At 47.3% G+C, this 27,750-nt stretch overlaps 1 protein-coding gene across 3 annotated transcripts; it reads right to left on the reverse strand.

Moving 5' to 3' along the window:
- Nucleotides 1-1,080: 1,080 nt before the first annotated feature.
- On the reverse strand, nt 1,081-27,743 carry PIP4K2B (phosphatidylinositol-5-phosphate 4-kinase type 2 beta). 3 transcript variants are annotated; one of them, XR_005033550.2, is made up of 11 exons: nt 27,558-27,743; nt 18,613-18,710; nt 15,750-15,846; nt 13,134-13,286; nt 12,080-12,226; nt 11,002-11,040; nt 10,357-10,470; nt 6,338-6,596; nt 5,753-5,856; nt 4,338-5,128; nt 1,081-3,777 (listed from the first exon to the last, which is right to left on the reverse strand). XR_005033550.2 is itself a non-coding variant. In XM_057501431.1 (11 exons), exons 3-11 carry the CDS (start codon nt 18,675-18,677, stop codon nt 5,048-5,050), a joined length of 1,059 nt encoding a protein of 352 aa, XP_057357414.1. In that variant the 5' UTR covers nt 18,678-18,710; nt 26,919-27,019; nt 27,558-27,735; the 3' UTR covers nt 1,081-5,047. The 3 variants fall into 3 exon arrangements, 2 of the variants coding, with proteins under 2 accessions (XP_057357414.1, XP_036786244.1); XM_057501431.1 differs by adding an exon at nt 26,919-27,019 and having other exon boundaries at nt 1,081-5,128; nt 27,558-27,735; XM_036930349.2 differs by having other exon boundaries at nt 1,081-5,128.
- Between the last annotated feature and the right edge of the window lie 7 nt (nt 27,744-27,750).

The following is a 27,750-nucleotide window of genomic DNA, read 5'->3' on the forward strand; positions in this document are numbered from 1 at the left end:
CTGTCCCCAGCTGAGCCGTTCCAGATAGCTACTCAGGGTGTGTCTCAGCCCTCAGGCTTTCCTGACTTGCAGTGTGCTCGACTACGACACTAGTGGGTAATAGCTACAAGTCACCTGAGTGCTTGCTGTGTGCTAGGCTCTGCACGCAGTGCTTTTTACACATTCTAGAATTTAATCATCATGGTGTCTTTAGGTGACATTATCCTTGTTTATGGACAATTAAGTAACTTCTTAGGGCCACTTTAGTAAGTGCTAGAGCAAAGATGTAAACCTGTTTAATTTGACTCCAAAGCCTCAAATCCTTTTCACTCAACTCTACTGGAAAACCCTTAAAATCTTTCATTGTTTTAGGTAGAAATCTGGCCAGGCACCCACAAGTAATATCCTTGTAGGTCAGGGTTTCTTAACCTTGGCTGCACATTAAGGGGAGCTTCTAAAACACAGATACTTTGATCCCATCCCTCAAAATTCTGATTTAATTGGCCTTTTAAAAGGACTTGGGTAGCTGACTTTTCTAGAAGTTCCCCCAAATTATTCCAGCTTGCAACCTGTGGTAGATGCCCTAATAAGCAAGCGGTTCCCAAACCTTAGCTTCCTTTACAATCACTTGGAGGGCTTGTTAAAACTGATTCAGATCTGCAGAGGGACCTGAGAATTTGTTTCTGGTTCCCAGGTGTCACTAACTGCTGGTCCAGCGCCACACTTTGAAAACCACTAGATTTTAACTTAAAAGTCTAGATGGAGAACCTGAGGTACACAGAGGTGACTCTGTCAGTCAGGTACACAGTCAGGGAAGAGCTGGGACAGGTGTGTCAGGCATGTGGCTCGTAGCCAGGGCTGGCTCTCCACAGCTGGCGAAGCAAGAGGTGGGTGGTCTGTCCAAGCTCAATATGTGCTGTCAGGACAGCTGAGCTCCCGTCTGCCTGTGCTCTTAACCATTGCTTATTAACCACATCTCAAAGTGCATGGCCAAGAGTCACTGACTATATACCTTCTCCAAACTCAAGCAGCCTCTGAAACTGGGATCAAACTTTCAGTTCTGAAAAAAAACCTTAAAATAAAAGCTCATTCCAACAGATGTGTACACAAAGCTTTTTAAGTTTTATTTTTTCCCTTGGGTTGAAGACTCATCTTAACATGCATGCATTTTAACATAGTAACAGGATCTCGAACTGTTCCCAGCAAACATGAGACAAGCACGGGGTTCAAAATTCCTATTTAAAAAAATGGAAATTGCAGTGGAAGTTGAGAAGTCACACACATATGATGGGGTGGTAGTTTATCCTGCTCCCCCAAAAGCTGAATCTGAGTTTCATTCACATTTTTTTATTACAATGATCTGACCTGATGCTTGGGTGTGCTGAGCAGCACCAGGCCCTTTCCCAAATGTTGGTTCCCAACTCACAAAATGGCTCTGAGCAAGGGGAAGAGGTCTTCTCTGGAAGTTTCCTCCCTAGCCTCCAAAAGATCTCAGCACATCCCACTGGGGAGAGCTGAGTGTCCTCTTCCCTTTGGAAGCACTCTTCAGAAGTAGCACATCTCAGAGGAAAGCTAGGGCCATGTCACTGCCCCCTGTGGATGGCTGGTAAGTTTGGGGGCAGTTGTTTGAATGTGTTTTCCCTTTGATTCCTGTGCTCAGGCTGGATCCCCCTCCCCACATTTCTACCAGAAAGTGAGGTAGGTCCCTAGGCTTGGGGGAACACAGGCCTAAGCCAGAGCTCTAAGCGTTTAAATACACTGTCCCTTCTGGCCCCAAAACTTGAATAGTTCAAATGCTGAGGAGTGCTTAAGTTTTGTCTCTCCCAACTTGAAATGGTAAAAAGACAACTGGGGGTGGGATTGGCTACTGAGAAAATCCTGGATCTTTGGTCCACCTCTCCAGGGCAGGCCCTGGCAGACAAGAGGGGAAAAGTCACTCAGGCAGGAGTCTAGTCCCAGGCCCTGAGCACTACCAAGGGACTGTGGGAGGCCCAAAGCACAGGCAAGAGAAATGAGGTGGAAAGAGCAAGGGGAAGAAGAGCTGCCTGTGGTGGGAACTTAGTGCCACTGAGAATAGCCACAGGAGTGACTCGTGGCACCTGCCACAGAACAGTAACCCCTGAGCTAGATACGGAGAGATGGAGCACTGCTTCAGTCTGTGCTCCTGGGACTGCTGGCTTCCCAGCCTGCCCCTGAACCCCCAAACCACAGGGTGCAGGGAAGGAGCTCGCACTGGGGACAAAGACTCAATGGTGTGCTAACAGGACAGGGACCGGAGGCCTTCACCTAGTGGTCTACGTGGGGTTTTCAGAGAACCCCCTGCTTTGGCTGGGAGACCTGGGAGACTAGTTCTTCAGCTGTAGACTTTCACAAGTTGGGCAGGGTAGGAGAAACTGACTGGTTAAGTGGCAGAATGGAACAGAGAAGAATCCTGCCCATATCCCATCACCTCCCCAGTCAGCCATTTCCTATTCTTAAACCTTAGTTCTAGGGAGACCCAGAATTATTCTGGGATGCTATAAAACTGTTGAGCTTTTCTCCATGGCTCCAAAGAGTGAGGCTGAGGGTAGTCACTTCCCTTCAGATGCCTTCCACTGCCCAGAGAGGGAATGGTGGGACTTGGAAAAAAGAGTGGGGGCAGACCAGACCTTGGGGACCAGTTCACTTTCTCTACATTCAGACTGCAAACCAAATACAGTATCTTCATCATTACAAAAAGAAGAGAAAGAAAACTTACATAAACCAAGATAAATAGCTTTTAAACATCTGAATGCCAAAGGAGTCAGAGGGCCAAACCCAAGGTTTTGAAGATGGCATGGAGAATTACCTTTAAAAATACCTAAAACTCCATCCAACCACAGCTCAAATGTTTCGACCCCATCAACAATACTGTTGGAAAAACAGAGCATTTGAAACAGAATGCTACCTTTCAAAATGTAAACAATAAGGAAGAAAAAACCCCACAAAAACTGCAATGTTAAAGAAATTAGATACCTGGTAGATAGGATTGTGTTACACTGTCATACACATTATGGCAACGTGATCAGCAGACCAAATGCAGGAAGTGGGTGGGAGTCCAAGGCTGTGGAGACTGTGGGAGGCCACCTGCCAAGCTTTGGAGATGACAAGGCCGACTAGGAGATCCAGATTTTCATTCTTGATTAGGAGGTGGGGAAATCAAGTCCAAACATTATTCCTACATAACCCTTTCTAAGTCAAATTTGTTTTCTCCATGAGCCACTTGGTTCCAAGTTCTTTCCCAAGTCATTTTGTGGTCTTGCTGCTGTTTACAGCTACCTATGGCTCCTTCCTGGGACCAAGGCAGTTGTCTGACCCATCTGCCCCTTCTGGAAGGGTTCCAGCAGCCCCAGTAGAGTCCAAGAATGCTGTCTCACTCCTCCCCAACCTAAATGCTGTGAGGAGGGCCCAGAGACAGTTCTGGTTCCTGCTCCAGAAGCTGAGATTGGCCAGGTTTGGAGGGAGCCAAAGGAAACCAATCCTCTCATTCAAAATGGTTCCACAAAATTTCTTTGCATCTGTGGGATTATCTACAAGTTTTACCGTATCTCATCCCAAATCCCCTGTTCCTGGTGAGGGGTGAGAAGAGGCAGGACTGTACCTCCCCCAGTGCAGGGCCATTTCTTTCCTAGCCAGACCAGACTGCTCTGATGGCATCACAGAATGACACACGGCTCAATTCTGAGGCCTGGGTAGCAGGCTCAGGTGGGTGGAGATCCTGAAGGAAGCTGCAGGATGCCACTCCTGAGGAAGCCTGTGGATGGCAGATCTGCTAAAAGTCTAGAGGGGAACAAGGAAAACAGCCCACATGAAGCCTAGAGTTCCTGAGGTTACATCCTCAAGTGACTTAGAAGCAATTCAGGGTTGGGCACCACTCCAATGTAGGTGGCAGCACCCCCTGCTGGCCATAACTATCCAGGTGACAAACCACAGGTGCAGGGAGTCGGATTATCTACATGGTAGCCCAGGGCTTGAAAAGGTATCTGCAAGGAGCACCCCAGGCACATGGAGATCCCCCGCCCTCCCACCGCTAAATGCTCATCTACATGTGAGGGTGCCTGGGAGAAGGTCAATCAGAAGTAAATGGATGGAGGACACAAGACCTCATTTGATACTCGCCAGCTTCTGTGGTTTTCCCAAGAGGAAATAACCATAGCACAAGGGTCCTGCTATATCCAAAGGTGCTTTCTGTTCCTTTTGACCAGTGGGAGACACGCTTTATAGAGAGGACAACTGCACTCTGGGGGCCAAGACAGCCCAGGGCTTGGGTGATGATCCGTTTACAGGGTTGTATGAGAACCAGCTGTCTGAGTGCCCAGCCAGTTTCTCTGACCCCTTACCATCCCATGAGGATGAACTCCCCTCTGGGATCTCTGATTCGGATCCAAGATGCCTGATGCTGATCTGAGTGTTCCTTCTGGAGGACAGCATTTAGATGGAAGAATCACATAGTGTTTCACTCGGATCCAGGAGGAAAGGTGGAGGAAGTTGTGCACAATACTCCATAAAATGAAAAAGTTAATCCAGGCTGAAGTGTCTGCCCTCCGCTCCTCTGCCATCAGAGTGCTTGGCTCTGACAGGACCCCTGGCCGGGTCTTTGGGGTGTCTTTTTAACTGAAGGGAACTGGAAGCAGGGCAGGTTGGAGGAATGAGGATAGGGTGATGATATACATCATTATAAATAGCAAACCCAGAGCAAGGAAATTTCAGGAACAAACCCAAATAAACCCACAAAGTCATCTCTAGCTCCAAGGTATCTTAAAAGGTTGCAAGGTAACGAAAAAGAAACCCCTTTTTAACCTGGGTCAAACTGGGGGGAAATCAAGGGGAAGGGAAGGGGAGGCTACATATTATATGTGCACATTACAGCACATCCCCTCCTCCCCAGCAAGTCTCTTTCCGTGTCACAGGCTACAGCCTCATTGGTAAAGCCCTCCCCTGTCCCCCACTGTGCTCCCCACCTTCCCATCCACCCCAAATACATCCTCTCCCTCTTCTGATTCCCAACCCCACATCCGGCTCTCTGGCTCTGGCTGAAGGTAGAAGGTAACTACGTCAGGATGTTGGACATGAACTCGTTGAAGCGTTTGGAGTACTGCTCAGGGTTCACAGTCGAGATCTCGGCCCCCGCCTGTAATACACAGAGACTGACTCAGGTCAGGTTGAGCCTCTCGGAAGCCTGCACCTGAGAGGGGCCTGGGTATTCAGAAGCCTCTGGCTCAGCATCAGAGTTGAATACTATCCCCTGACTGGGCAGGCCACCTTGAGAAGGGATTCCCATGTTTCAAAGTTGCCCTGGCTCCACTCCTTTGACTCACGACTGAAAGCCTGTACCCTCTGATGTAGGGGCAAGGTGATGGGGAGATGGCAGAAAGACTCTGGATCTTGGTGGGGGGCCCCTGTTTGAACAGTAACTTGAAGTGTATGGGGAAAGGAGCCTCTGGGGAGCGGTGTGGGCATGTAAACAAAGCTATTACCACAGTCAATAAGATGTACAACATGCCCAGCAGCCCTCGGGAAAGGAACCCGAAGGGGCCCCCGAGGGCCAGAGAACTAGGGGAAAAACAAGCTGGGCTTATTACCATGCAGGGAGGGGGTGGGGTGTAGATGGGGAGAGAGAACACCAGGCAGCCAGGCAGGCTGCTCTCCTGGCTCCCTGCCCTGAGAGGCAGGGACGGGGAGGGACTCCTTAGAGCAGAAGCCTGGGGCCTGAGGGCTTGCCTGCTGGGCCCAGCCAGGGACAGGGAGGGCTCACCCCATGTTTCACCGTTTTGGCGGCATGTGCAGCTTTCTTCTTAGTATCATACGGCGTGAGAATATCGATGATGGCCATGAAATAGACCTCCTTCTTGGGGGCACCTGGAGCGGGAGGGAAAACAGGAAGGAGGGCGCAGTGGCAAGGAGAAGGGCAGAAAGCAGCTGGGTCCATAACCCTCAGGTATGAGATCCAGGTCCATCCCTATCATTTGGAACTGAGGAAAGGAGTGACCAATGGAGTCCTTCTCAGAAGCTTTCATAGCTCTTCTCTTATTTGATCTTCATGCCACCCTATGGGGTTGACATGACAGTATTTAAAAGATTTTATAAGCATGAAACAGAGCAAAACCACACCTCAGACATCCAGGACAGGCAAAGAGGGTGCAGGGAGGCCTGACAGAGGAGGACCCCAAGGCCCCAGAAGACCCAGTTACTGGTGGTGACCCATTTGGGGGCCTGGAGGCAGAAAGAGGCCAGGGTCAGTAATTACAGAGGTAAGGGTCCAGACACCCATTTACAACAGGCCTGAAGTGGGAAGGATGGGGGCCAGAGGCGGACAGGGCAGGCACAGGCTCCCGCTTACTTTCGTGGCTTTTCATGGCATAGACGTCAACAGAGGGATCAAATTCCCCAGGCCCAAAGAACCGGGGAAAGCTGAGGAGGTTGCCAGGGCTGTCGGGAGGGGTGCCATAGGAGCAGAGCAGGCTGCCGCCCATGCCGTCATTCTCACACTCCTCGTCCTCGGCCCGCTCTTCCACCTCCATCTCCTCCTGCTCTGCCCGGTCCACATCGTGGATGCCCACCAGCAGACTGTAGTCCATGATCTTCAGCTGGGCCAGGAACTAGGCAGTTGGGGGAAGGAGAGACGGAAGGAGAGGTTACATGGGACATCCTAGTGGCATCTGGAAAAGGGAGAAAAGACACTCCTTTCAACTCAATTGTCCAATTCTAAAACACAACAAAAAATAAGACATCAGAGTCTCTGCCTTCAATGAGCTCAGTGTCCAATGGGGAAACAGTCATTCCACAAGGGCTCAGAGCTGGGGAGTCCAGGACAGCGGGGAGAGAGGCACCCCTGAGGAAAGGAGTTGAGACTGAGCCTCACAGATGGAGAGGAGTCAGGCAGGCAGAGGCTGCAGGAGTGAAGGTAGACAAGCATGGCAGTTCATACAGTCTGGGATCAAGAGAGGCTGTGGCAAATTTGAGGAAAGAAGTAATGAAATGTTGCATGTGTAAGAGGATGGAGAGATGGATGCAACACAGCAGTGTCTTCCAAACCATGAAATTTAACTCACCACAAGCCCTAAATCCAATTTAGTGGGCTGGGACTAGGATGTTTTTATTAGTAGTAAATAGAAAATACAATAGAAAATAACAGAATATGAACATGAAGTAAATAAAGGTACATAGTATTTCAAGGGTGTGTGTGTGTGTGTGAGAGATGCAAGGTAAAACATACCTCAAACTTGGGAATGTAAATTAAGTTCAACCACTGTGGAAAGCAGTATGGAGATTCCTCAAAAAACTAAAAATAGAAATACCATTTGACCCAGAAATTCCACTCCTAGGAATCTACCCAAAGAAAATAAGATCCAAGATTCAAAAATACATATGTACCCCTATATTTATTGCAGCACTATTTACAATAGCCAAGATATAGAAGCAACCTAAGTGTCCATCAGTAGATGAATGGATAAAGAAGATGCGGTACATATACACAATGAAATATTATTCAGCCATAAGAAGAGAACAAATCCTACCATTTGCAATGACATGGATGGAGCTAGAGGGTATTATGCTCAGTGAAATAAGCCAGGCAGAAAAGACAAATACCAAATGATTTCCCTCATTTGTGGAGTATAACAATGAAGCAAACTGAAGGAACAAAACAGCAGCAGACTCAGAGACTCCAAGAAGGGACTAGCGCTTACCAAAGGGAAGGGAGTGGGGAGGGTGGGGAAGGAGGGAAGGAGGGAGAAGGGAATCAAGGGGCACTATGATTAGCACATAATGTAGGTGGCTCATGGGCAAGGCAGTATAGCATGGAGAAGACAAGTAGTGACTCTATAGCACCTTACTACACTAATGGACAGTGACTACAATGGGGTTGGGGGTGACTTGATAAAATGTAACTAAAATGTTGCTCATGTGAAACCTTTGTAAGATTGTATATTAATACCTTAATTAAAAAAAACATACCTCAAACTGAGGGTCACAGGTAAAGTTTGCACAACTATGTAATTCAGCTTCTTTACCAATCAGGATAAAAATGGGGAGGAAAAAAGGGAACACCGATGACAGAGCCAACCAACATTCTCTACCTCTTCTCTGTCAGAAGAGGCCGTGTGCTACAGGGGCAGATGGCTCTCAGAGTGTGGCTTCCCCTTTGCCAAGCCTGTTTTCTCATCTATATAATGGGCATTGAGAGAAGGATGGAATCTCAGGTCTCCTGATCTAGAACTCCATGACTTGGAGAACAAAGAGGGAGGGAATGATACAGGATGGAAATTGCCAGCTGGCATTCTAGTTTAACTAATAATGAGGCCAGAGTCAATTTAGCTAGTAACTTGCTAATAATTAGCTCATATCTGTGAATTAGTCAACAGCCACCATTAGCCACGTGCCAGGCATTCTGCCCTGATCACAAACTGAGCCTGAGCACCAGGAAAACTGTCCAACTGACCCAACTGTGACTGGGGAACTAGGAGGAAGACCACAACAGGAGCAGAGCAGCTCCACGCACAGGCCCACACGACAGTGAAAAGCACAAGAGGCCCTGATGACAGAATATCAGTAGAATTTCTTTGGCTGGGGCACCACATTACAAGAACCTCTGCACAGCCCTTCCCGAGGCTGAGGGCCCCAGAAAAGAGTCATGAACCAAACCTACTCCTATTCACTGCGAACATTTATAAGTGAATGCAAGTGGAAACGAATTGTGTAAACTGCCTTGAATTCTTCTTAGAAGCAGAATAGGGAGGTAAGTAGGAAAGGAAGGAGAAAGACTCTAGACAAACTGAATGGCAGCATAAACACACAAATATATAGGGGGTGATTAAGGAAAAGCTTCTTAGCAAGGAGGTTTATAAAACCCATGTTTCTTCACAGCAGCGTTCATTATTCACATGAAGCAACCCAAGTGTGATGGTTAATCTTATGTGTCAACTTGACTGGGCCACCAGGTACCTGGGCATTTGGTCAGATATTCTGGGTGTGTCTGTGAGAGTGTTAATGGATGAAATTAACGTCTGAATTGGTAACCTGAGTAAAGCAGACTGCTCTCCCTAATGTGGATGGGCTTCATCCAATCAACCGAACAGAACAAAAAGGCTTAACTTCCTGCAAGTAAAAGAGACTCCTGCCTGACTGCCTCTGAGCTGGAACACCAGCTTTTTCCCACCTTTGTATCCAGGCTGAAATATCAGCCCATCCTGAGCCTGCCAGCCTCTGGACTGAAACTACACCATCAGCTCTCCTGGGCTCTAGCTTGCCAACTGCAGATCTTGGGATTTGTCAGCCTCCATGATCATGTAAGCCAGTTCCTTACAATAAACATCCATCTACCTATCTACACCCTACTGGTTCTGTTTCTCCGGAGAATCTTAATATACCAAATGTCATTCGGATTAATGGATGAACAAAATGTGGTGTACCCATACACTGGAATATTATTCAGCTTTAAAAAGGAAGGATGTGCTGACACACGCTGCATGCTATCTTGAAGACATTATGGCGAACAAAATAAGCCAGAATTAAAGGACAAACATGGTATGATTCCACTTATATGAGTTTCGTAGAACAGCCAATTTCAGAGAGACAAACTAGAATGGTGTTTGCCAGCGGCTAGGGAGAAGGGGGCACAGAGTTAGTGTTCAGTTGGGGAAGACAGAAGAAGTTCTGGAGATGGGTGGTGGTGACGGCTGCACGACAGTGTGAACATACTTAATGCCGCTGAGCTGTACACTTAATATGGTTAAGATGGTAAATTTTACATTATGCCTATTTTGCCACAGTAAAAAAATATTTAAGATATTTTAAAAAGATTTTTAGGGTTCCGTTTTGATGAGCAGGCTCCCAATTTATTAAAATAGAAGACTACACTGAGTCATCTAGTGGTCCAGGTATCACCTTCACTATTTAGTACCTGTCCTCCCTAGAGGAACTTCTCTACAGGAAGTCCCTTTCCAACCAGAAGGTCACTAGGTTAAGTGGAGAATGATCCAGAGGAGGGCCTAGTGGGTAGATCTTAACAGCTGGTTTCCTGACACTGATGGCCAGATGTCCCCTCCACTATGGGAAACCACCAGAAAGGAAGTTTGAAAAAAGGTATTGGAAGAGATTAGTGAAGAGATAAGAGAAAGCATTCCAAACCGAGTTATGAAGGGCCTACTGGCACCAGCGGATCCCCCTGCAAGTGGAATGTTCACCTACACTACCTTTAGGTGCAAACAGCTATACCCACACTGCTCAAATCACTACCTTTCCTTTTGTCTGCACTCCTGGGAAGTAGTGAATTCAATTTTTCTTAAGGTTAAAGAGGCTCTTGCCCTGAGGACAAGAAGGGAGCCCTGCTCAACTAAGGTGAAAACGGGGTCCGTGTACCTCTACGTCCCGTTTCAGTTTTTCCAGGAAATTCTTTCTACTTTCCTCTCCCACGTGCAGCTTCTGCCCTTCATTGAGGAAGTCATTGTCTTTGTATGTTGGCAAGTCCTTGGCCTGAGAGAACAACAGCAGTGTTAGGCTGGGTGGCCTGATTCATTCACCGGAAGGAGTCCTCTGCTGGGGGCAATGGTATACAGAAAGGGGTCTTTAGAGCATATCCAGTCAATCTGCCAAATCAACAGCTCAGCACAGGAGACTACAGTCCAAGGACTTGGCAGGCAGGGATGGCAAATATGTGGCATATGTCAAGTAATGAGGACTGATCAGACCATGACTTCCTGCTGAGCCTAGACTACCTTGGCACTCAGGCAGCAACTCGTTCATTCTGGCCGGACTAAGAGATGGAAACTGCCAGCCCTCCAGGATTATAGGGACCCAGCTGAGGGGGATAAAAGGCTAGAGACCAAGGCTTAGGCTGAGGATGACAACAAGCAGGTGCTTAGTGTCACAAAGCCCTGACAGACTGCATGTCTGGGAACTGCAGGGCTAGGGGCTTTGGTGGAGGGAGGGACAGGTAGCTGACAGAAGGTGTTTCTGATTCCAAGCAACCCATTCCACACTTGATCAGCACAGGTCCCAGCATACCTTCTCCTTGTCACTTGCTTCTCTGGCAACAGTAGAACCCTGAAAGGATAAGAGCCATCAGGAGAATCCAACTGAGGCACATTCGTTGCACAAGAAAACATGCACCAGTCTTTGGGGAGAGGCAGCAGGTGAACTGAAGAAGACTGGTTAGAATCCTAGAGGGGCCAGGAGGCAGCAACTTGTTCCCTTCCTCTGACACAGACCCTTTACAGAGCTCTGACTACATATAAGGTACATGCTGAAGAAACAGGACTGGACCAAATCAGTCCCTGCCCTTAGGGAACATTCCTTCTAACAGAGAGACATGCGTTGAGCAGTAGTTATGCAATTGATTAGTCCGCTGATTACAATGGTACAGAGAGATACAGGGAAGACAGGATGCTCTGAGAGAATGTGACACAGGGGCGGGCATGGACTGGGGAGAGACAATGGCCAAGGCCTGCTTCCTGGAAGAAGTGATATTTGAGCTCAGAAGGGGTAAGTAGGAGTAACTAGGTGGGGGAAAGTGGGAGTGGAGAAAAAGCAGGAAGAGAACAGATTTCAGGCAGCCTGTGAGATATTCCTGGGAGGAGAGCACAGGAAATGGAAATGTAGGGATTGAAAAGACACCAGGGTAGCTGCAGCAGAGGGCGGAAAATGGTGCAAGGGACAGAAGTCAGGAAGCCAGATTCAAGAACAACGAAAACCTGGGGTTCACAGGTGCACGTATGTTCTTTTCAGGGTCTAGAGGTGGCCTGAGCAGTCAGCCCACGAGCCTGAACGAACTCATGCCAGAGCGCACGTGTCAGCACAGCCGGGCCACATACTGCTGCCCTTGGTGTGCACATCCCCCTGACAGGAGCTGAAGAACATCAATTGGTACATGAATATGGTACTCCTGGGGCTTCAACCACCTCTTATCACTGTTACCTGCACTTCAAACAGCCTTTGGCCCACATGAATTAGGCTTATCAACTCCAGGGTCACCTGTTCATGTCAAAACATTTGCTCCACTTTCCTATTATATGGACGTTAGAGTCATGGCCCTTCCAAGCCTCAGGGAGAGGGCAGCACAGAGCTGGAGAAAAGAGCCCTTTACCTTGAGGTCATACTTGCGGTGTACGTTGAGCCGATGGCTGAACACATTCCTCGTGACCACCATGTAGGTTTCCACACCGTCCACTGTCAGGCGATACATGCCCAGAAACTGTGGCAAAAGGGTGTTGCCATGACACTCCACTATGAACTAGAAAGGGAGGTAAAGAGGGAAGGCTAAGGAATGTATGAAGGTGCCAGGATGTATGGGGCTCTCCCCAGGCTAAAATGCTCCCTGAGAGCCTCTAGACCAGTGACTTTCAAACTGTGAGGTCATGGGGGATTTCCAGACACCCCCACCCCCCCCAAACTGCATGGCAGAAAGTGAGAGGCTGGGCAGGCAGTGCAGAGTGCTTTGGTTTCATGTTGTTGGGCTTCCATTGAAGATTTTGTTTGATTCTACTGCAGGAAGATCACTGATCTAGGCCTTGCATTAACTCTGCCTGCCTGAAATGGGAAAGCCAAAGGACAGAGAGGGGATGCAGAGCAGGGTTATGATCTGCTGTCTGGGGAGACAGAATGGCTCCATACCAAAAGCTTGTACCTACACCATGCCCCAAGGTTTTCTGTGTAACTCCCAAAAGACCAAAAGTCCCCTTCACCACTTCCCAGGTGCCCAAAGAGAAGCCAGATTTCCCTGAAGACCCAGGTACCCAAATGGCACCACTGCGCTTGGCCTTCCTTATGGACAGGCTCCGGGTGAGGGCAGAGCGGGGATGGGAAAAGCAGGCAAGGCTGCCAAGCCGGCAGGACCTCTTTTTAGAAGAAATGAGGCAGACGCCGGAGCATGAGAACGTCCCAGCTCTGACAAGGAAGAGCTGTTCACCAGGCACTGAGTCAGGGACATGTCCACACCTCTCCTTTCTCCTCCGTCAGGGAGGCATTTTACCTCCCGGAAACACGGCGCTGGGGCGGGCGCTGAGGGGGCCGAGTGCTGGTAATGAGGAGGCATCTGCTGCTACCAGACGGGTCCAGTCCTCCCTAGGGAGCTCCGCCAGGGGCTCTCCTCTCCCTCTTCCAACCTGTCCTCTACTGTCCAGGCTCGGGACTCACCATACCTGGTGGTATTTCTTCAAGATGTTGTGCATCTCAGCCACATCCTCACTTGACACAGTCTTGATGACAAAGCGCCGGTCATACGTGGTGAGGAAATGGGTGCCGCATCGGCCCTGGCTGTCACTATTGATAGGGGCGCTGCGTGTCACTGAATTCTGGGGGACAAGACAAGAGCAGGCTGGTCTTGGGAGGCGAACAGAGACCCTGAGGACCCTGACCTTTACTCTGAGTCTTCTCTGACGGGACAGATTGCTCTAATGCCAGCAACACTGAGACAGATGTGATCTTACCCAACCCTTTTCTCATGGGAACTTTACTTCTCTCCCAAAGTCTTCCTTAAGAGTGACAAGTGTTGCTCCTAATCCTTGTCCAGATAGGAAGAGGGTCAACTGTGAAACGCTTCCTTCCACTCTGACCCAGAGAGCTACCCCATAAACTAAAACTGCCTCAGCCATTAGAGGACTGGGTTCTAACCTCGATGCTCACATGTGACATGGCCTTGAATGAGCCATTTGACTTCCCTACTCCTGAGTTTGCTCACCTGGAACAAAACGAGGCTGACCCAGATGATTTTCCGAGTCTCTCAGGGTGACCAAGACAAAAGTTAGGCAACATTCAAGAAGTCTAGCGCAAAGAAGCAACAGACACAGCTGTCTCTTTTCTCTGTGTGCCTTGATGTTGGAAAACCCTTCCAAAAGCAGAAAGCTGGTCCTCACCTCTCTGCCTAACACGTCTCCCCTCACCTCAAACTCCTGTTTGTCTGTGCACAGCCATGAAGCAGCTCTGGGAGCTTTTCTGGTTTTGCCCCTGGTCCTCCTTGAGGCCCTATTCCCACTGGAATCAGAGTAGTAGCAGCCTCAAGAGGAGGGAAGGGGAAGATGTGCGTCAACCAAAGGGATGTGTTCACCAAGCAGATGCCAGGAGAAGACTTTTGGGAGGCAAGATGGAGAGAGAGAGACCCCAGATATCCCTGTTCCCAAGGAAACATGTGGGGGCCCGCTCACAGAAATGCCTCCTTTCCAAGCCCTTTACTTGTCTCTTCCTCAGGATTCTACTCTTTACCTTCATCTAATGCCCCCTCACGAGACCCTGGGGGAGGAGGGAGCACCAACTTCAAGGGGGAAACAAAAGTCTGAAGTGGTGAGGGGCACCCCCCCAATCTAAATGTGTTGAGGAGGCTGTATGACTGAGAGCCTCTCTGCCGGCCAGTCTTTCTACCAGTAAGACGTACAGGCCGCACGCCTAGTTGGGAAGTGCAGTTCTGTCCCTGCCTCATTTCCAGGCAGCATTTCTGACTCACTAAAAATCACTGTTGTCCAACAGTATGGAGCCCCTCCCTGAACACCATCCTCCTTGCCCCTATTTCAGAATTGACAATCTTGCCCACAAGGCTATTAGAGAAAAATTGCAGGCATTGATAGGATGTGGTCAGATGGCCAAGGGGAAGGAAAGGAGTAACACTGGAAGGTGTCTGAGCAATCTGGGGGTCAACGATGGCAAGTTCTTAGAAACCTCAGGCTCCAGTCAGGTCAAGAGTTGGTTGAAGGTTCAGTCCTAACAGAGGGGCCAGAGGAACTTGCTGGTACCTCTTCGACAAGGCCGTTCCTGACAGTTCCAGTCTCTGGCATCTCCTCCTCTCACATCCCCACACCCTCCTCTTCAGGATACAAGTTCTTTGCAGCCGGCCCTCCAGCGTGGAGGAGAGGGCAAGGGAGACTTACGGAGGCCCATTCTGCTTCTCATGAACTACTCCGTGAAAGGCTTACTGGGAGTGGGGTGGGAGGAATTACAGGATTTTAAAAGATCTGGGCACCCATTTTATATTTCACTAGGTTGTACACTCCCTTTTTCCTCACAGACAACTAAAAGTCTGCTCTATTTCTTACTGCTACAAAAGTGAAGGGGATCCTCATGTAACTGTAGATTAATGATACAAAAAAAAAAAAAATGAAGTGGAAAATTCTCCCACCATCACCACCAGGCTGTCTGCCAGGAGAAGGCCCTAGGAAGGTGCTAGTAGGAGTAACAGAAACCATAGACTATGAGTCAGACTGTCATGCCCCTGAGTCCTCCCCATAGGCCAGAGGCCTCTGAGACATTATCACCTCCTGAAAGGGCAGCAGCCCTCTGTGCCTATCCCCTCTCCCAACACCAGGGCAGAAGACAAGTTTAGGAGGTGGTACTCATACCTGGCAAGAGGTTACACTACCCTTGAAGCCTTCCTTTTCTAATCTGTCTTATCTGCTTTAAGAGGCCTCATCTCCCGCTGGCAACAATTCTCTCTCTTTTAAGTCAAACTACGAAAGAGAAGGGTTCTTCAGCCTAGACTGGGCATGTCGGACTAAAATGAAGTAGCTGCCGGGGACCCCTCTCCCCACCACCACTCTCCCTCCTGGGGAGAGGAGCTGGGGCATGTGAGGCAGAACCAGAGCACCGCTGAGGCCCTCGCCCCTCCCAGAGCCCGCCACGCACTGGGGGCTGGGGAAAAGGCTGCCTGCGCCGGACGGGACAAGACAGGAAGATGTGGCACAAGGACAGCACTTGTGCCTTTTCTCTACTTGTCCTCCAGAGCCCGCCCCACTCCCTAACCCCTCCGATTCTGCAAAGACACCCCGTACCTGGTAATCCTGATCATCAATCCCAAACCTTTCCCGGAGATTTCGGAACACCATGGGGCAGTACTCCTTAAACTTAAAGCGGCTGGGGAGGTTCTCTCTAGGCAAAAGCAGAGACACATCTTTGTGAACTTATCCTTGCTCACCCAGTTCTTACATGAGAACCTCTCAAGTCGGGTCCACAGGTCACTGGCATCTGAATAATCTACAGTGCTGAAAATGTAGATTTCTAGGCCCTAGAAATTCTGTCAGTGCACCTGGAAGTCTGCATTTAACAAACATTCCAGGTAATTCTGAGCCTGTAAAAGTTAAGAAACTTACATCCCTTGTGTTCACTTGCTAAAAATTAATCTAGCTGTATACTTATGATTTGTGCACTTTTTCTGAGTGTTTGTTATCTTTCAGTACATTAAAGGAAAAAACCACCACGTGGAGGTCCCACTTCACAAGCGCTATACTTGCTACAGGTGGGTGGCGCACGTGAGCAGCTGCTGTAAGGTCAACGTCAGTGTGACGGCTAAAGGGCAAGGCCCCTCTCCTCTGGGGATACTCCTGTCAAAACATCCTGAAGATGGTTACATCCAGGAAGTCCTGCCCTGGGCTTCCACGAGGATGGAGGAGAAGGGTACTAGATGGAAGAGGTACTCCATCAATTGAGGACGATCCCATCTTTTCATGAAGCCCCGTTTGTCGGCTGCTGGCAGCAACCTCCACCCTTCTCACTTAGTCAGTTCTCAGGAGGGAGACAATCACCTTGAAGAGGTGGATGCCTCCTCCAAATCCTCCATCTTTACAATAGTCATCCTGCTAGGAACTCCCTTTCAGAAATATGTTCCTCTGACTACTCCAGGATGAGACTTCAAGAAAATAAAAAGCAGTGGATTTTCATGAAGGCAGGGGCCTAGTCTGCCTTACATACCCTTGTCTTCTAGTAAATAGCACTACAATCTAACAACTAGCACAGAACAGGTGTTAAAAGGATGTAAGAAAATAGAAAACAAAAGATTGGATGTCTGCTTTAGGCCAAGATGTCAAGGTAGTGGAACTTCATCAGAGACCATGGACCCTGAGATGGGCAGTGGGGCAGTGCCCTCTTCTAGGGACAGAACTACCTCCTTTCCCACCTCAAGCCCAGAGCTGCCTCTCCTTCTTTAGGTGGTGTGAATACTGTGAGATAATAAATAAGTATTTGGTCTTAGTCCCTATTTCTGGCACACAGCTCCTAAAACCCTTGGAATTTCCTATGTGATGAGAGCAATAAAGGTGCCTTTTGTTATCCATAACAAGCCCCTTTCAACCATATCTGAGTTTATGTTAATGAGGTGATTTTTGGAAAGCCTCAAAGGATGGATGCTAGTTGCCAGGAGAACCACCAAGAACAGAGGTTTGGAACTTTCAGTCCCACTCCCTGGACTTCCAGGGATGGGAGAAGGGCTGGAGATTGAACTAACGACCAATGGCCAATGATTTAAGCAATCATGTCTTTGTCATGTAGACAGGGTCAACAGGCTGTTGAACATGTGGAGGTGTGGGGAGGGTGCAGCACCTGGAGAGGGCCCTGAAGCTCCCAACCCTTTCTCCATACCTTGCCATATGCATCTCTTCCATCTGGCTGTTCCTGAGTTGTATCCTTTATAATAAACCAGGTAATCTAGAAAGTGAACTGTTTTCCTGAGTTCTGTGAGCCACTTGCATAAATCTATCAAACCCAAGGGAGAGGGTCACAGGAAACTCCAATCTACGGCAGGCTGGTTTGGAGCACAGATGGCCACAGGGATTTGTGCTGGCATCTTAAGTGAGGGTGGTGCAGTCTTGTGGGACTGAGCCCTTAACCTGTGGGACCCGATGCTAAATCCAGGTAGGTAGCATCCGAACTGAAATGAATTGTAGGATCCCCAGCTGGTATCCCACAGAATTGCCTGATGTGTGGAAAACCCACACATCTGGTGTCAGAAGTGAAGTATGGTAGTAGTGCGACAAGAGAGAAGAAACAGGAGTTTTTCTTCTATACAGGTGGCCACTTAAAGCAGCAGCTATCAAGATAGATGGCTTCTAGAATAAGGCGTTAGTACTATGGCAGAGAGAGGCCTCTAAAGGATATTTCCAAATCAAGTTTCTCCAGGCTAAAAGTCTGGGAATGGTGAGATGAGAAAGCCTAGCTGCTGAGATTCTGGGGACTGTGCTACAATCGCAAGAGGAACCAGGATTCAAATGCAGAAAGGAGGACAGTGTGAGCAGCAACCAGTGCCTGGGGTAACCCATGGTAGGATGAAAAGGGCAGGCCTCAAAGGCTTAGAGCAGGCCCCAAACAGTGCCAGCTGAGATGCTGCTCCAACAAAGTCTGAGACAACCTTCAGACACCAGTGTTATTCCAAGAAGCCACAGAAAAACAAAAATGGGAAGAATTACTTCGAACATAGCCCTTGGGTACCACATGCAGCCTATTGTTCACACACCCGTTGGAGAGAAAAGAGCTTGGCTACATCCAGGGCCAGGAACATGCCTAGCAGCTTGCCTCAGACTAAGATCAAGATAAGGCCAGCCTCCTACTAGATACTTCAGCTCCTAAGCATCTCACTTTTACCTAAACGGGCCCTAGATGAATCACTCCAAGCCAAGCCACATGCCCCAATGGACACTGGAGGTAGGTCAATAAACTAGTGAGATGACAGGACAACACAAGAGGGAGAGGCACATGACGAATGCATCTTTCCCAGCCAGTGTGTCAGCTCTATGATCCAGGTCTCACTGTCACACCCTTCCAGGTGCTGGCTTGGCCCCTGCCACGGGTTGAGGTTTCAGAAGTTCTCTGCCTTGAGGGAAAGAACTGCCCACAAAACCTGAGCCTACTCAGTAGGCAACTTACTTATTGAAGAGATGATTGTCCACCTTGATCTTGCTGTATGCTTTGAAGTCATCTGGCATTAGCATGACAGGGACAGGGACATTGCTCAGCTCATTGATCTGTAAAGCAAGAGGAAAGTGAGGTTCTCAGCCAAAAGGCCACCTGCCTCAGAGAGACAATATGCTACAATGGGGATGCCACCATCTCACCAAAAATATGCCCATGGATTCCTTTCTTGTCTCTATTTCTGTGCTTTGAATAAGTTCCCAAATTCATCTTCACCTATAGAAATTCTCCCCACCTGATAAGGTTCAGCTCAAAAGGCACCTCTTCCATGAAGTTTTCCATCTCTAGACAATAAGTGTTCTTTCCCTTCTTGGAATTCCTAAGGCTTTGCCTGTATTCATCTTTTGGCCATCTCACAGCCTCCCTCAGATTGTAGTGAACACTTATAAACCTCACAAGCCTGACAGACTACAAGCTATAATAAGCAAGATGACAGTGTGGATTTTTGTAAGCAAAGATCATTTAACTGATCTTTGGAGGTTCCATGGTGCTTAGCACCATGATTTGTATAGGACAGGTACTATATAAGCATTTATTAGATGCAATAATAAATGGACCAATGAATAAATGTCACCCAGCCTACATAGATATTAACTGAGGCCTTTAACATCTTCGTACAAACTCAAGATTTCAGTTTGGGACAGGAAAAAAGCTGGATGGGTTTGTGTAAGTGTGTAACTCTTGTCTCCAAAGTAAAGGACTAAATTTAAAGTGAGCAAAAGAGGTAAACAACTGGCCACTAGCTCACTTTTACTTCCCTGGTTGAACCAGGGCCAGTTCCTGAGGCCATGTCATGCCTTATGCTAAACCTGGAGAGCTGAGGTACAGCGCTCTGCCCCTACTGCAAACAACCTCATTATCTTTCATCTCCCTTCAGGGGGCTGGAAGCTGGACTGGAAGCTGGCTTCCCATGGTTACAGAGCCAAGAGGGCAGACCTTGTCCTTCACCATCCCCAGCTTAGCCAAGTAGTGGTCTAATTAGCCACAGATGTCCTCTCCCTTCACAGCGGAGTATTTGACATTTGACCCTCAACTAATGCATTCAGGATTTGCAGATGAAACCTTAGTCCTAACTTAATGGATGGGGGGCAGGGGGAGCACAGCCTTGTGTCTCCCCGGTACTTTCATTGCAAATCCTATTATCTCAATGAGGCCCCAGGTGGCAGCAAGTGAATAACCCAGCATCATTAGGACTCCTCCAGAGGCATAAATGGGGGAAAATAGCATTTAATTTCTGCCCTTTTTATGCTCTGAACCTTTTTTTATTTAAAAATGTCAGAGGATGGAGGAAGTTCAAGTTAATGCAATAACTGGGCCTGGGAACCATACCTCCCTAGAGTTGGTGGAAAAGCCAATATACTCATGGGAAAAGTAAGGAAGGCATAGGAGTGTGTGTGTACGGGGAGGGGGCAGTAGGGGAGTATAAGCTGGCAGTGGGGCATAGACTCAGTAAACTGCTGGCAAAAACTGGCATATATAAGAATAGATCCCATATGATTCCATTTATATGAATTCTAGAACAGGAATCCAAGGTGAGAGAAACCAGCAAGAGGTTGCCAGGGTTGGGTTGGAGGGGTTGACTGTAAGGGACATGAGAGGTGTGATTCTAGGGTAACAGATATCTTCTACATGTTGTTTGGAAAGATGATTACATGGGTATACAGATTTGTTGAAACTCATCAAACTACACTTAAAATTCCCAGCATCCAGGCCTGTGATGCCTGCCATTGGTTAAAAGGCACCAACAAAAGCTATGCCAATTCCCACTCCAGGGGGTGTTCACAAAAGAACCCGATAAGCATGTGCCTATGGAGAAAACCATTCCATTTCCTTGTTTTTCTGCCAACAGAATCAATTCACGGTAGCTGCCTCACTTCCTTCTCCCTGGCAATATTAAGTCTGCCTCTGAGAGTTAAAGAAGGCATTAAGAAGTTCTTGGCTCTTAAGCAATTCTCCATGCTAGAAAGAACATATCACTGGCTCAAAGAGTATGATTTTTTTTCCCTCATTCTGGAGTCTTTATTTTGTTATAGCAAATGATGTATCATCCTATTCCAATGCCACAATGTTAGTTATCAGAGAGTATGATTTTACACCAAAACATTCTACAATCTGCTTCTACTTGATTCTAGGTTAGTCTAAAATCCAGACTCAGTGCCAAGGCCAGGGCTTGGTATGGAGAGAACTAGAAAATGCTAAAAAACGTGTGCTTAACAGGGGTCAACTGCCCCTTAGCCAGGATGAGTTATTCTAACAGGAACTATTCAAGAATGCTCCATTCACTAACTCTGTGTAACTCAGCACAGCATAGTTTGAATGGCTGAAAGTTCGTAAGTATTTCTCATTTCATCTCTATTCTTGTCTGTACAACCCAACAGCAGAAAATATCTGAGATAATATATTGGTGAACAATCCATACATCTAAACTCTGAAGACTCATCCCTCATTTCTACTGGGCCACATGTAGATGATTCACTCTAGGGATTAGCTGTACTATTTTTTTTTTAGTTGTGCTAAATTTTTTATCCCCAGAGAGTTCTATTCAACTTCAATTACACAAGCACTTACCAAAATACCTACTACATGCTTCATTTCATGTTAGGGAGGAGGGGGCACACATGGGGGAAATGCTGTCCCCTCTACTGCACACAAAAGTAGTAGAAGGCTTATCCTCTTATCAGGGAGATGAGACAAACCCCTGATACAGTGAAACTTGAAGTCACACAAGTCAGTGAGAACACAGGACAGAAATCAAGAATGGCAAAGGTTCACAGGAGGATAAGGTTAGTATCGCCAAGGGGTCAGACAACTGGCTAGAAACAGGGCACCTAATGCTCCTCCAGGTAATGCCAAGAGCACTTGGCACTGGAAGAATCTACAAGATCACATTACACCCCTGCTTAAAAACCTTCCTTCCATGGCTCCTCATCAACCTCAGGGTGAAGTTTTAACTCTGTAGCCTGAAATTTAAGGCCTTTCCTAATCTGGCTCAGACTCTGCCAAACAGAACTTTCAGTTTACTTCCACTCAACGTAATGAAAGCCTTGAAATATGCAGGCCTGTGTTGGAAGCTGGGGATACAAACACGAGAAGACATGGTCTCTGTTTAGCTCGGAAGACACAAATAACTAATACAATGTGAAGACTGCTACAGACTTAAAATAAAGAAAGATGGAAAAGCAGACTAAGAAATGATTGGTTCTGCCTGGGAGTGGGAGTCAGAGAATTGGTTGCTAGAAGCTACAGAGAAATACACACATATGAGAAAGGCCTAGGATGGTAGTTCTCAAAAAAAATGTGAAGAAGCGAATCCCAGGCCATGGAAACAGAATCAAGCCTCAGAGTTGTGAAAGTGTATTGCCCATTTTAGGGAGGGCGTGTGTGTGGGGATGGCAATCAGGAGGGTGGCAGGGTAGGACAGAAGTACTAAGGAGTGGAAAGAGATAATACAGGAAAGATAGGTGAATGGCTTAGCATATTATCAATATTAATAAGTAACAGCTGCTTCTATTTAATGAATGCCTATCAGTGGTATGTTTTTTATATTATTATATATCACATACATATCCTATTCTATGCTACTATTTCTAATGCCTAATGGTCACATAAAGTAGTATTAATCGATTTTGCAAAAGAGGTTCAGGGTGCCTTGCTCCAGGTCCCACAGACAATATATGCAGTCAGGATTTGCTCCCAGGTCTGTCTGGTACCAGCAGCTGGGATGTTTATACTGTGCTGTGCAATCCTTCTTAGGGATATAGCCACCTTGACTAAGGTAGTGGTTTCCATTCCTTGCCTTTATCTTAATAATCTGCAAAGAAGTGTTATACTCACTTTATAGAACAGAGAAATGAAGCTCAAAGAGAAAAATTACTACTCCAAAGCTATATTAAGGGGCAGAGCCTGGATTTGAACTTAGGTTTGTCCACTATATGATAAATTTGGACTTGACTATGCAGGCAATGGGAAGTCCTCTCAGGTTCAAGCTGCGAATTCACATGACCAGTAAGTGATACAGAAAGATAATTCTGGAATCAACATTAAGTTAGGATTGGAAAGATAAGAAACAATAAGGAGCCATTTATGGGGCCATTACAATAGCTCAGGTGACAGTTTGTGGCAGCTAGAAGAAGGGATAATGCTAAGCAAACTGTCCAGGATCTGGCTAAGTGACACTTTGCTTGTGAGAGCTTCCCTGTCTTCCCCGGGCTGATTTCTGTCTTCCCCAGGCTGATTTACTCATTCCTCTGTGCATTTTTATATCCTGAATATCACAGTCACTTGGATAATTATTTGTTTACAGGTTTGACTTCTCCACTAGGCTGTGAGTCCCTAGAAGGAAGAGACTATCTTACCCATGTTTATGTCCCTAGCACAATGACTAGTTGCACAGTAAATAGTGGATGGAAAGTTGGATGGCTAGAAAAGGGGGACTGGAGGATGGCCACTGAATGCCAGGGAGAGAAGAAGAAACTTCATCAGATAGACAAAGGGGTGTGACTAAGTTTTGAAGCATGAAAGGTTGTGACTAAAGCAATGTTTCGGGAAGAGGTGCTTTTCTTTCCTTTACTATATAGCACATTCTGGGCCAACCGCTTTTGCCATCAACAGAAGTTCACTTCTGGAATGCAAACTCATTTGAGTACCATGCTAAACACAACATATTAGGATGGTAAGTTTGCTGTCTCACATCGTGTAAGTGATTTTTTGATTATCCACATGACTAACTTCATGAGCCATCAGCATAAATAATGTGGAAGCTAAACAGGCTGAGTGAGAAACAACTTAGGAGCAAAGAGTTTACTCTTTGATCCCACTGGAGGTGAAGATTTAGTTGCTAGTTATAGTCTGGTGAACTTCTGATTCCAGAAGTCTCTCCTTCCCTGTGTGACCTTCCCAGGAATTGTTACCCAGGAGGTGTGGGCTGGGTATGCAGGCTATCTGACATGTCCTGGAGTGCCATGGGTGTTCAGCAATGGGCTGGCCACCACTGACAATCATTTGTTACCTGTCACCATCAGAAAATATGATGTGTTGGGAAACACACTCCCAAGACCAAGGAGGTCAGCAAGACCTGAAACCCCAGGGAGGAAAAGTTCAAGAACAGAGAGCCACAGGGGCCAACAAATTCAACCCTCCTTTTTACACCTTGGTTTTTCTCTCTTCCTGTTTGTGTCCCCACTGTTCTCTACAGTGGGAAGTCCTGCTGAAAGACAAATTCATCCAAAGGCCTCCCTACAGTGGGAATATTTACTAAGGATTTTTAAAAGCAAGATAAGAGAAAAAGGCAGTAAGAGACTCTGGGTCTGCATTAAGCAAAGAGAAGGCATGTTCAGAATGGGGGTAGAAGGTGAGCGAGAACTGAGCAGACTTAAGAATGAATCTGTTCCTCACACCATACACAAAAATTAAGTCAATGTGGACAGACTTGAATGTAAAAGCTAAAATTATAAGAGCTCTTCTTAGAAGAAAATATGGAGTAAATCTTTATGACCTGGGTAGGGCAAAGAATTCTTATATGTGACACCACATGCATAAGCAACTAAAGAAAAGAGATAAATTGGACTTCATCAAAATTAAAAACTTGAGCTTCAAAATACATCACCAAAAAAGTGAAAAAGACAACCCAATGGGATAAAACATTTGCAAATCATATTATCGATAAGGGACCTGTATCCAGAATATATAAAGAATTATATAAAGAATACATATAGCTCAATAGTAAAAGTTATTTAAAAATGGACAGAAGGATCTTAAAGACATTTCTCCAATGAGAGTACACAAATAGCCAATAAATACAGGAAAAGCTGTTCAACATCATTAGCTATCAAAGAAATACAAATCAAAATTATAATGAGATAACACTTCATACCCACTAGGATGGCTATAATAAAAAAGACAATAACAAATGCTAGCAAGGATGTGGAGAAATTGGAACCCCACAATCTGCTGGTGGAAATGTGATGGTACAGTTGCTTTAAAGAACAGTCTGACAGCTTCCCAAATGGTTAGACATAGTTATCATCAACTGCTCCTATTCCTTCTAATCACCTGGGTAAGGCTTCACACATACTTGGTCCCTAAAATGACCAATAGGTTATCAAGCCAGGTCTACCTCCTCTGGTCTCCAAGCCCATCTGAGGCCATCTCTTCCCTAACTAATTCCAGGCCCTCTGAACTATACTTCATCCACGAAAACAGTGGTTTTTCTCTCTTCACTAGTTCTCCCCTAACAGATCAAAGTCTTCTGATTTTTTTCCGTTTCCTACACAGTCTTCCTTCACAAAGTCTGTGGGCTGCATCTCCTGTCCATGAGAGAGGAACTCCTGTGACAATACTGAGCTCAAAGGCCTCTTTTCCCACCTAGAAGTAACTCAACCACCTCATGAGAAAGTAAGCAACTTCTGCTATAGGTAAAGACATATCCACCCTTCATATCTCATCCACCACCTGCCATATGCCATAATGGCCTAAATGCCTAAATGGGTGAGAAGCTAAAGATTCAAAGAAAAGGTGGTATCTGAAACATTCGACTGCAAAAAGCTCCAACAGTGGGTTTTTGAAGGAAGGTAACCTCCTAGAAAAATTAGCAATCCACAAAGAACACTGTGGTGCTGATCCCCTAGAGAACTGCAAGATTTTCCACTCTCCTTCTGGGCAGATGCCTGCATTTCCCAAATGGGGACCTGTAAGTACCAGACCTTACCACAGGCCAAGATGAGGCACTTGGGACTCACTGACCTCTGAAGCTCCGCCTGGCCAGGGCAGTGGAGCCCAGTGCCTTTCTCCTGAGGGGCTTGCTCATTATGCCCAGAAGCACGGGTCTTGCTTAAAGTCAATGCTTTCAGCCAGCATTCACACACTTTCTTAAAGTTAGCAAAGAAAGAGGGTGACTACCCAGTCCAAAAGAGTAGGAATCACAACAACTATTCATATGCTTTCTAAGGTTTCCATCTGATGATACCCAAATCTAGGCAGACTCATTACCTGCCTATCAGAAAACCAAGCACCGCACACACTCCTGTGAACTGGCAAGCACAGGGGCACACACTTGCACATTCATTCAGGTTCTCTAACAAGACCATAATTCCCATCTATCCTGGCACCTGGCTGAGAGATAAAACAAGGCAAAGAAAATGAGATCAGCCATTCAAGCACCACCATGGGCCAACACAGCCCATGAGGCTGGACAATGAATGAGATGCATCTTTTGCTATGGCCATAGATGAGCTAACCCTGTACCAGGGCCATTTCTTCATGTAAACAATAAGGGATGCAAGGGCCCTTCTGGCTAGCTGTCATATTTCTGACTCTCAGACCTCTACCAATTCTGTATACAGACAGGATGCTTTCTAGTGAGACACAAGTTGCAGAACAAATCAGGGAAGTCATTCCAGGCAGGGACACAGGCTTCACATTTTAATGACCCAGTTTCCCTTGCAATGTTGTCAGATGACCACTGAGGCAGCAGGGAAGTAGGAGAAACAAACTCTGCTGGACTGTCAGCATGAAGCAGCCCTAGAGGCATTCAACCAGTGGTACTCCCTACCTGGCCAGGCTCCTCACCTCAGTGAGGTTACTGAAAATAGTAACCTGCCCAAGACCAAAAAACCAACAAAGACCTCCCCATACACAAGTGCTTTTCTATTTCAGATCTAAAGATCTAAAACCCTGGCTCAGACTATGGCTCCACAATCTCCAGCCAAAGGCTCCTCTACGAAAGGAAAGCAAAAAGCCTAGTTCGCTGGCCCTGGGCCCCTTTGTCATCATTTGGTCTTGTGGGCAATTTAAAGTGCTCAGAAAAGTCAGGTAACCTAAAGAGCTGAAACGCACAGGAAACCCAAGCCATTAGCTTCACTTTCCTCATTCCAAACTTTTAGTTGGTGAAGTCAGTGTTTTGGTCCTTCAGGAGGTCCTCTGCTTATTCCTGGTGTAGGGATTTACAATGAAATAGTCAGAAGGCAAGAAGCAAGTGGTTGGAAGAGGAAAAAGAAAGGCCCTAAACAAACAGGACATAAAGTCCTCCTGCTCAAACACTATGCAGGGCTCCAACTGCCTGACAGGGGCTGTTGGACAATCTCAAAGCACCCAAGGATCCAGGGGACCTTTCTCTCATCCTAATCCCCATCCCTTATCACACCGTTCATGACCACATAAGAATATATAAATGAGAAGTCAACGACTTTTGCATGAACACGGTGAGAATGCAGGAGGACACATTATTTCTACTAGTAATAGTCCTCCTTATGATCAGGCCTCACCTTCTCTCAAATGGTTACATTCTCTCTTCTCCCTAACCCAGGAAAACCCTGGTAAAGTGTTCTGTGGTTCAAGGAAGCCTGTGCTTCTCCAGTTGACACATCTTGTTCAAGAAGAAAAAAAGGGAACCCAGAGAGTATTTCCACGGTCAGCGCTAAGGTCTGGAGGATGGGAAACTTTGAGCAGCAACACCAAACGACCAGAAATAGAGGAATATTCAGACAGGCCAGTGCCACTTGCCCTGTCACCTGGACAGTGGGCTGGGAACCGGTATTACGGAACAAGGAGGGGAAAGCATGCTACCTAAAAGGATGAGGGAAGTGGGAGGAGAAGAAAGGGAGAGGGGGTGAAAGCAAGCCCACCGCACCCAGGCCTTCCATCTACGCTCCAGAGGCTGCCCGAAGCGCGCTTAGCAGACGCAGAAGCTAGAGGGGCTACTGGGAAGGGGAGGAGGCGACGGCATACCACCGTCGGAGACACCAGGCCTCGCGCGGCGCGTGCACACCCGGCCGGGACGGCGTGCAAGGGTGGGGTGGGCGTGCAAGTGGCTAGGCGAGGGGTTGCAGGCGTCACTGGCAGAGCCCGAGGGGCGAAGGCCGGGAGTTGCGGGGGGCGTGGGCGCGCACAGGGGCGCTGGTTACCGTGTGGTTCACCCCCCACATCAGGACGCTGAGGATCGGCTCGCTGGCCCGGAATAGCTTCACTTTCTGGCACACGAAATGCTTCTTCTTGGTCTTGGTCTTGCTGGCGCTGAGCGGCGCCACCGCCACCGCCGTGGTGCTGGTGCAGTTGGACGACATGCCCGGGGCGGCGGCGGCGGCGGCGGCGGCGGCG

The sequence above is a fragment of the Manis pentadactyla genome, chromosome 4 (assembly GCF_030020395.1).
Source record: "Manis pentadactyla isolate mManPen7 chromosome 4, mManPen7.hap1, whole genome shotgun sequence".
NCBI classification, from domain to species: Eukaryota; Metazoa; Chordata; class Mammalia; order Pholidota; family Manidae; genus Manis; species Manis pentadactyla.

Bases quoted from the DNA above. Each gene is read 5' to 3' on its own strand.
- PIP4K2B (XM_036930349.2), bottom strand. From the start codon at position 27,716: ATGTCGTCCAACTGCACCAGCACCACGGCGGTGGCGGTGGCGCCGCTC. The intron at 18,711-27,557 runs GTAACCAGCGCC...CTTGCTTTACAG, and splicing joins TGTGGGGGGTGAACCACACG to ATCAATGAGCTGAGCAATGT. The intron at 13,287-15,749 runs GTACGGGGTGTC...CTTGTCCCCCAG, and splicing joins TTGATGATCAGGATTACCAG to AATTCAGTGACACGCAGCGC.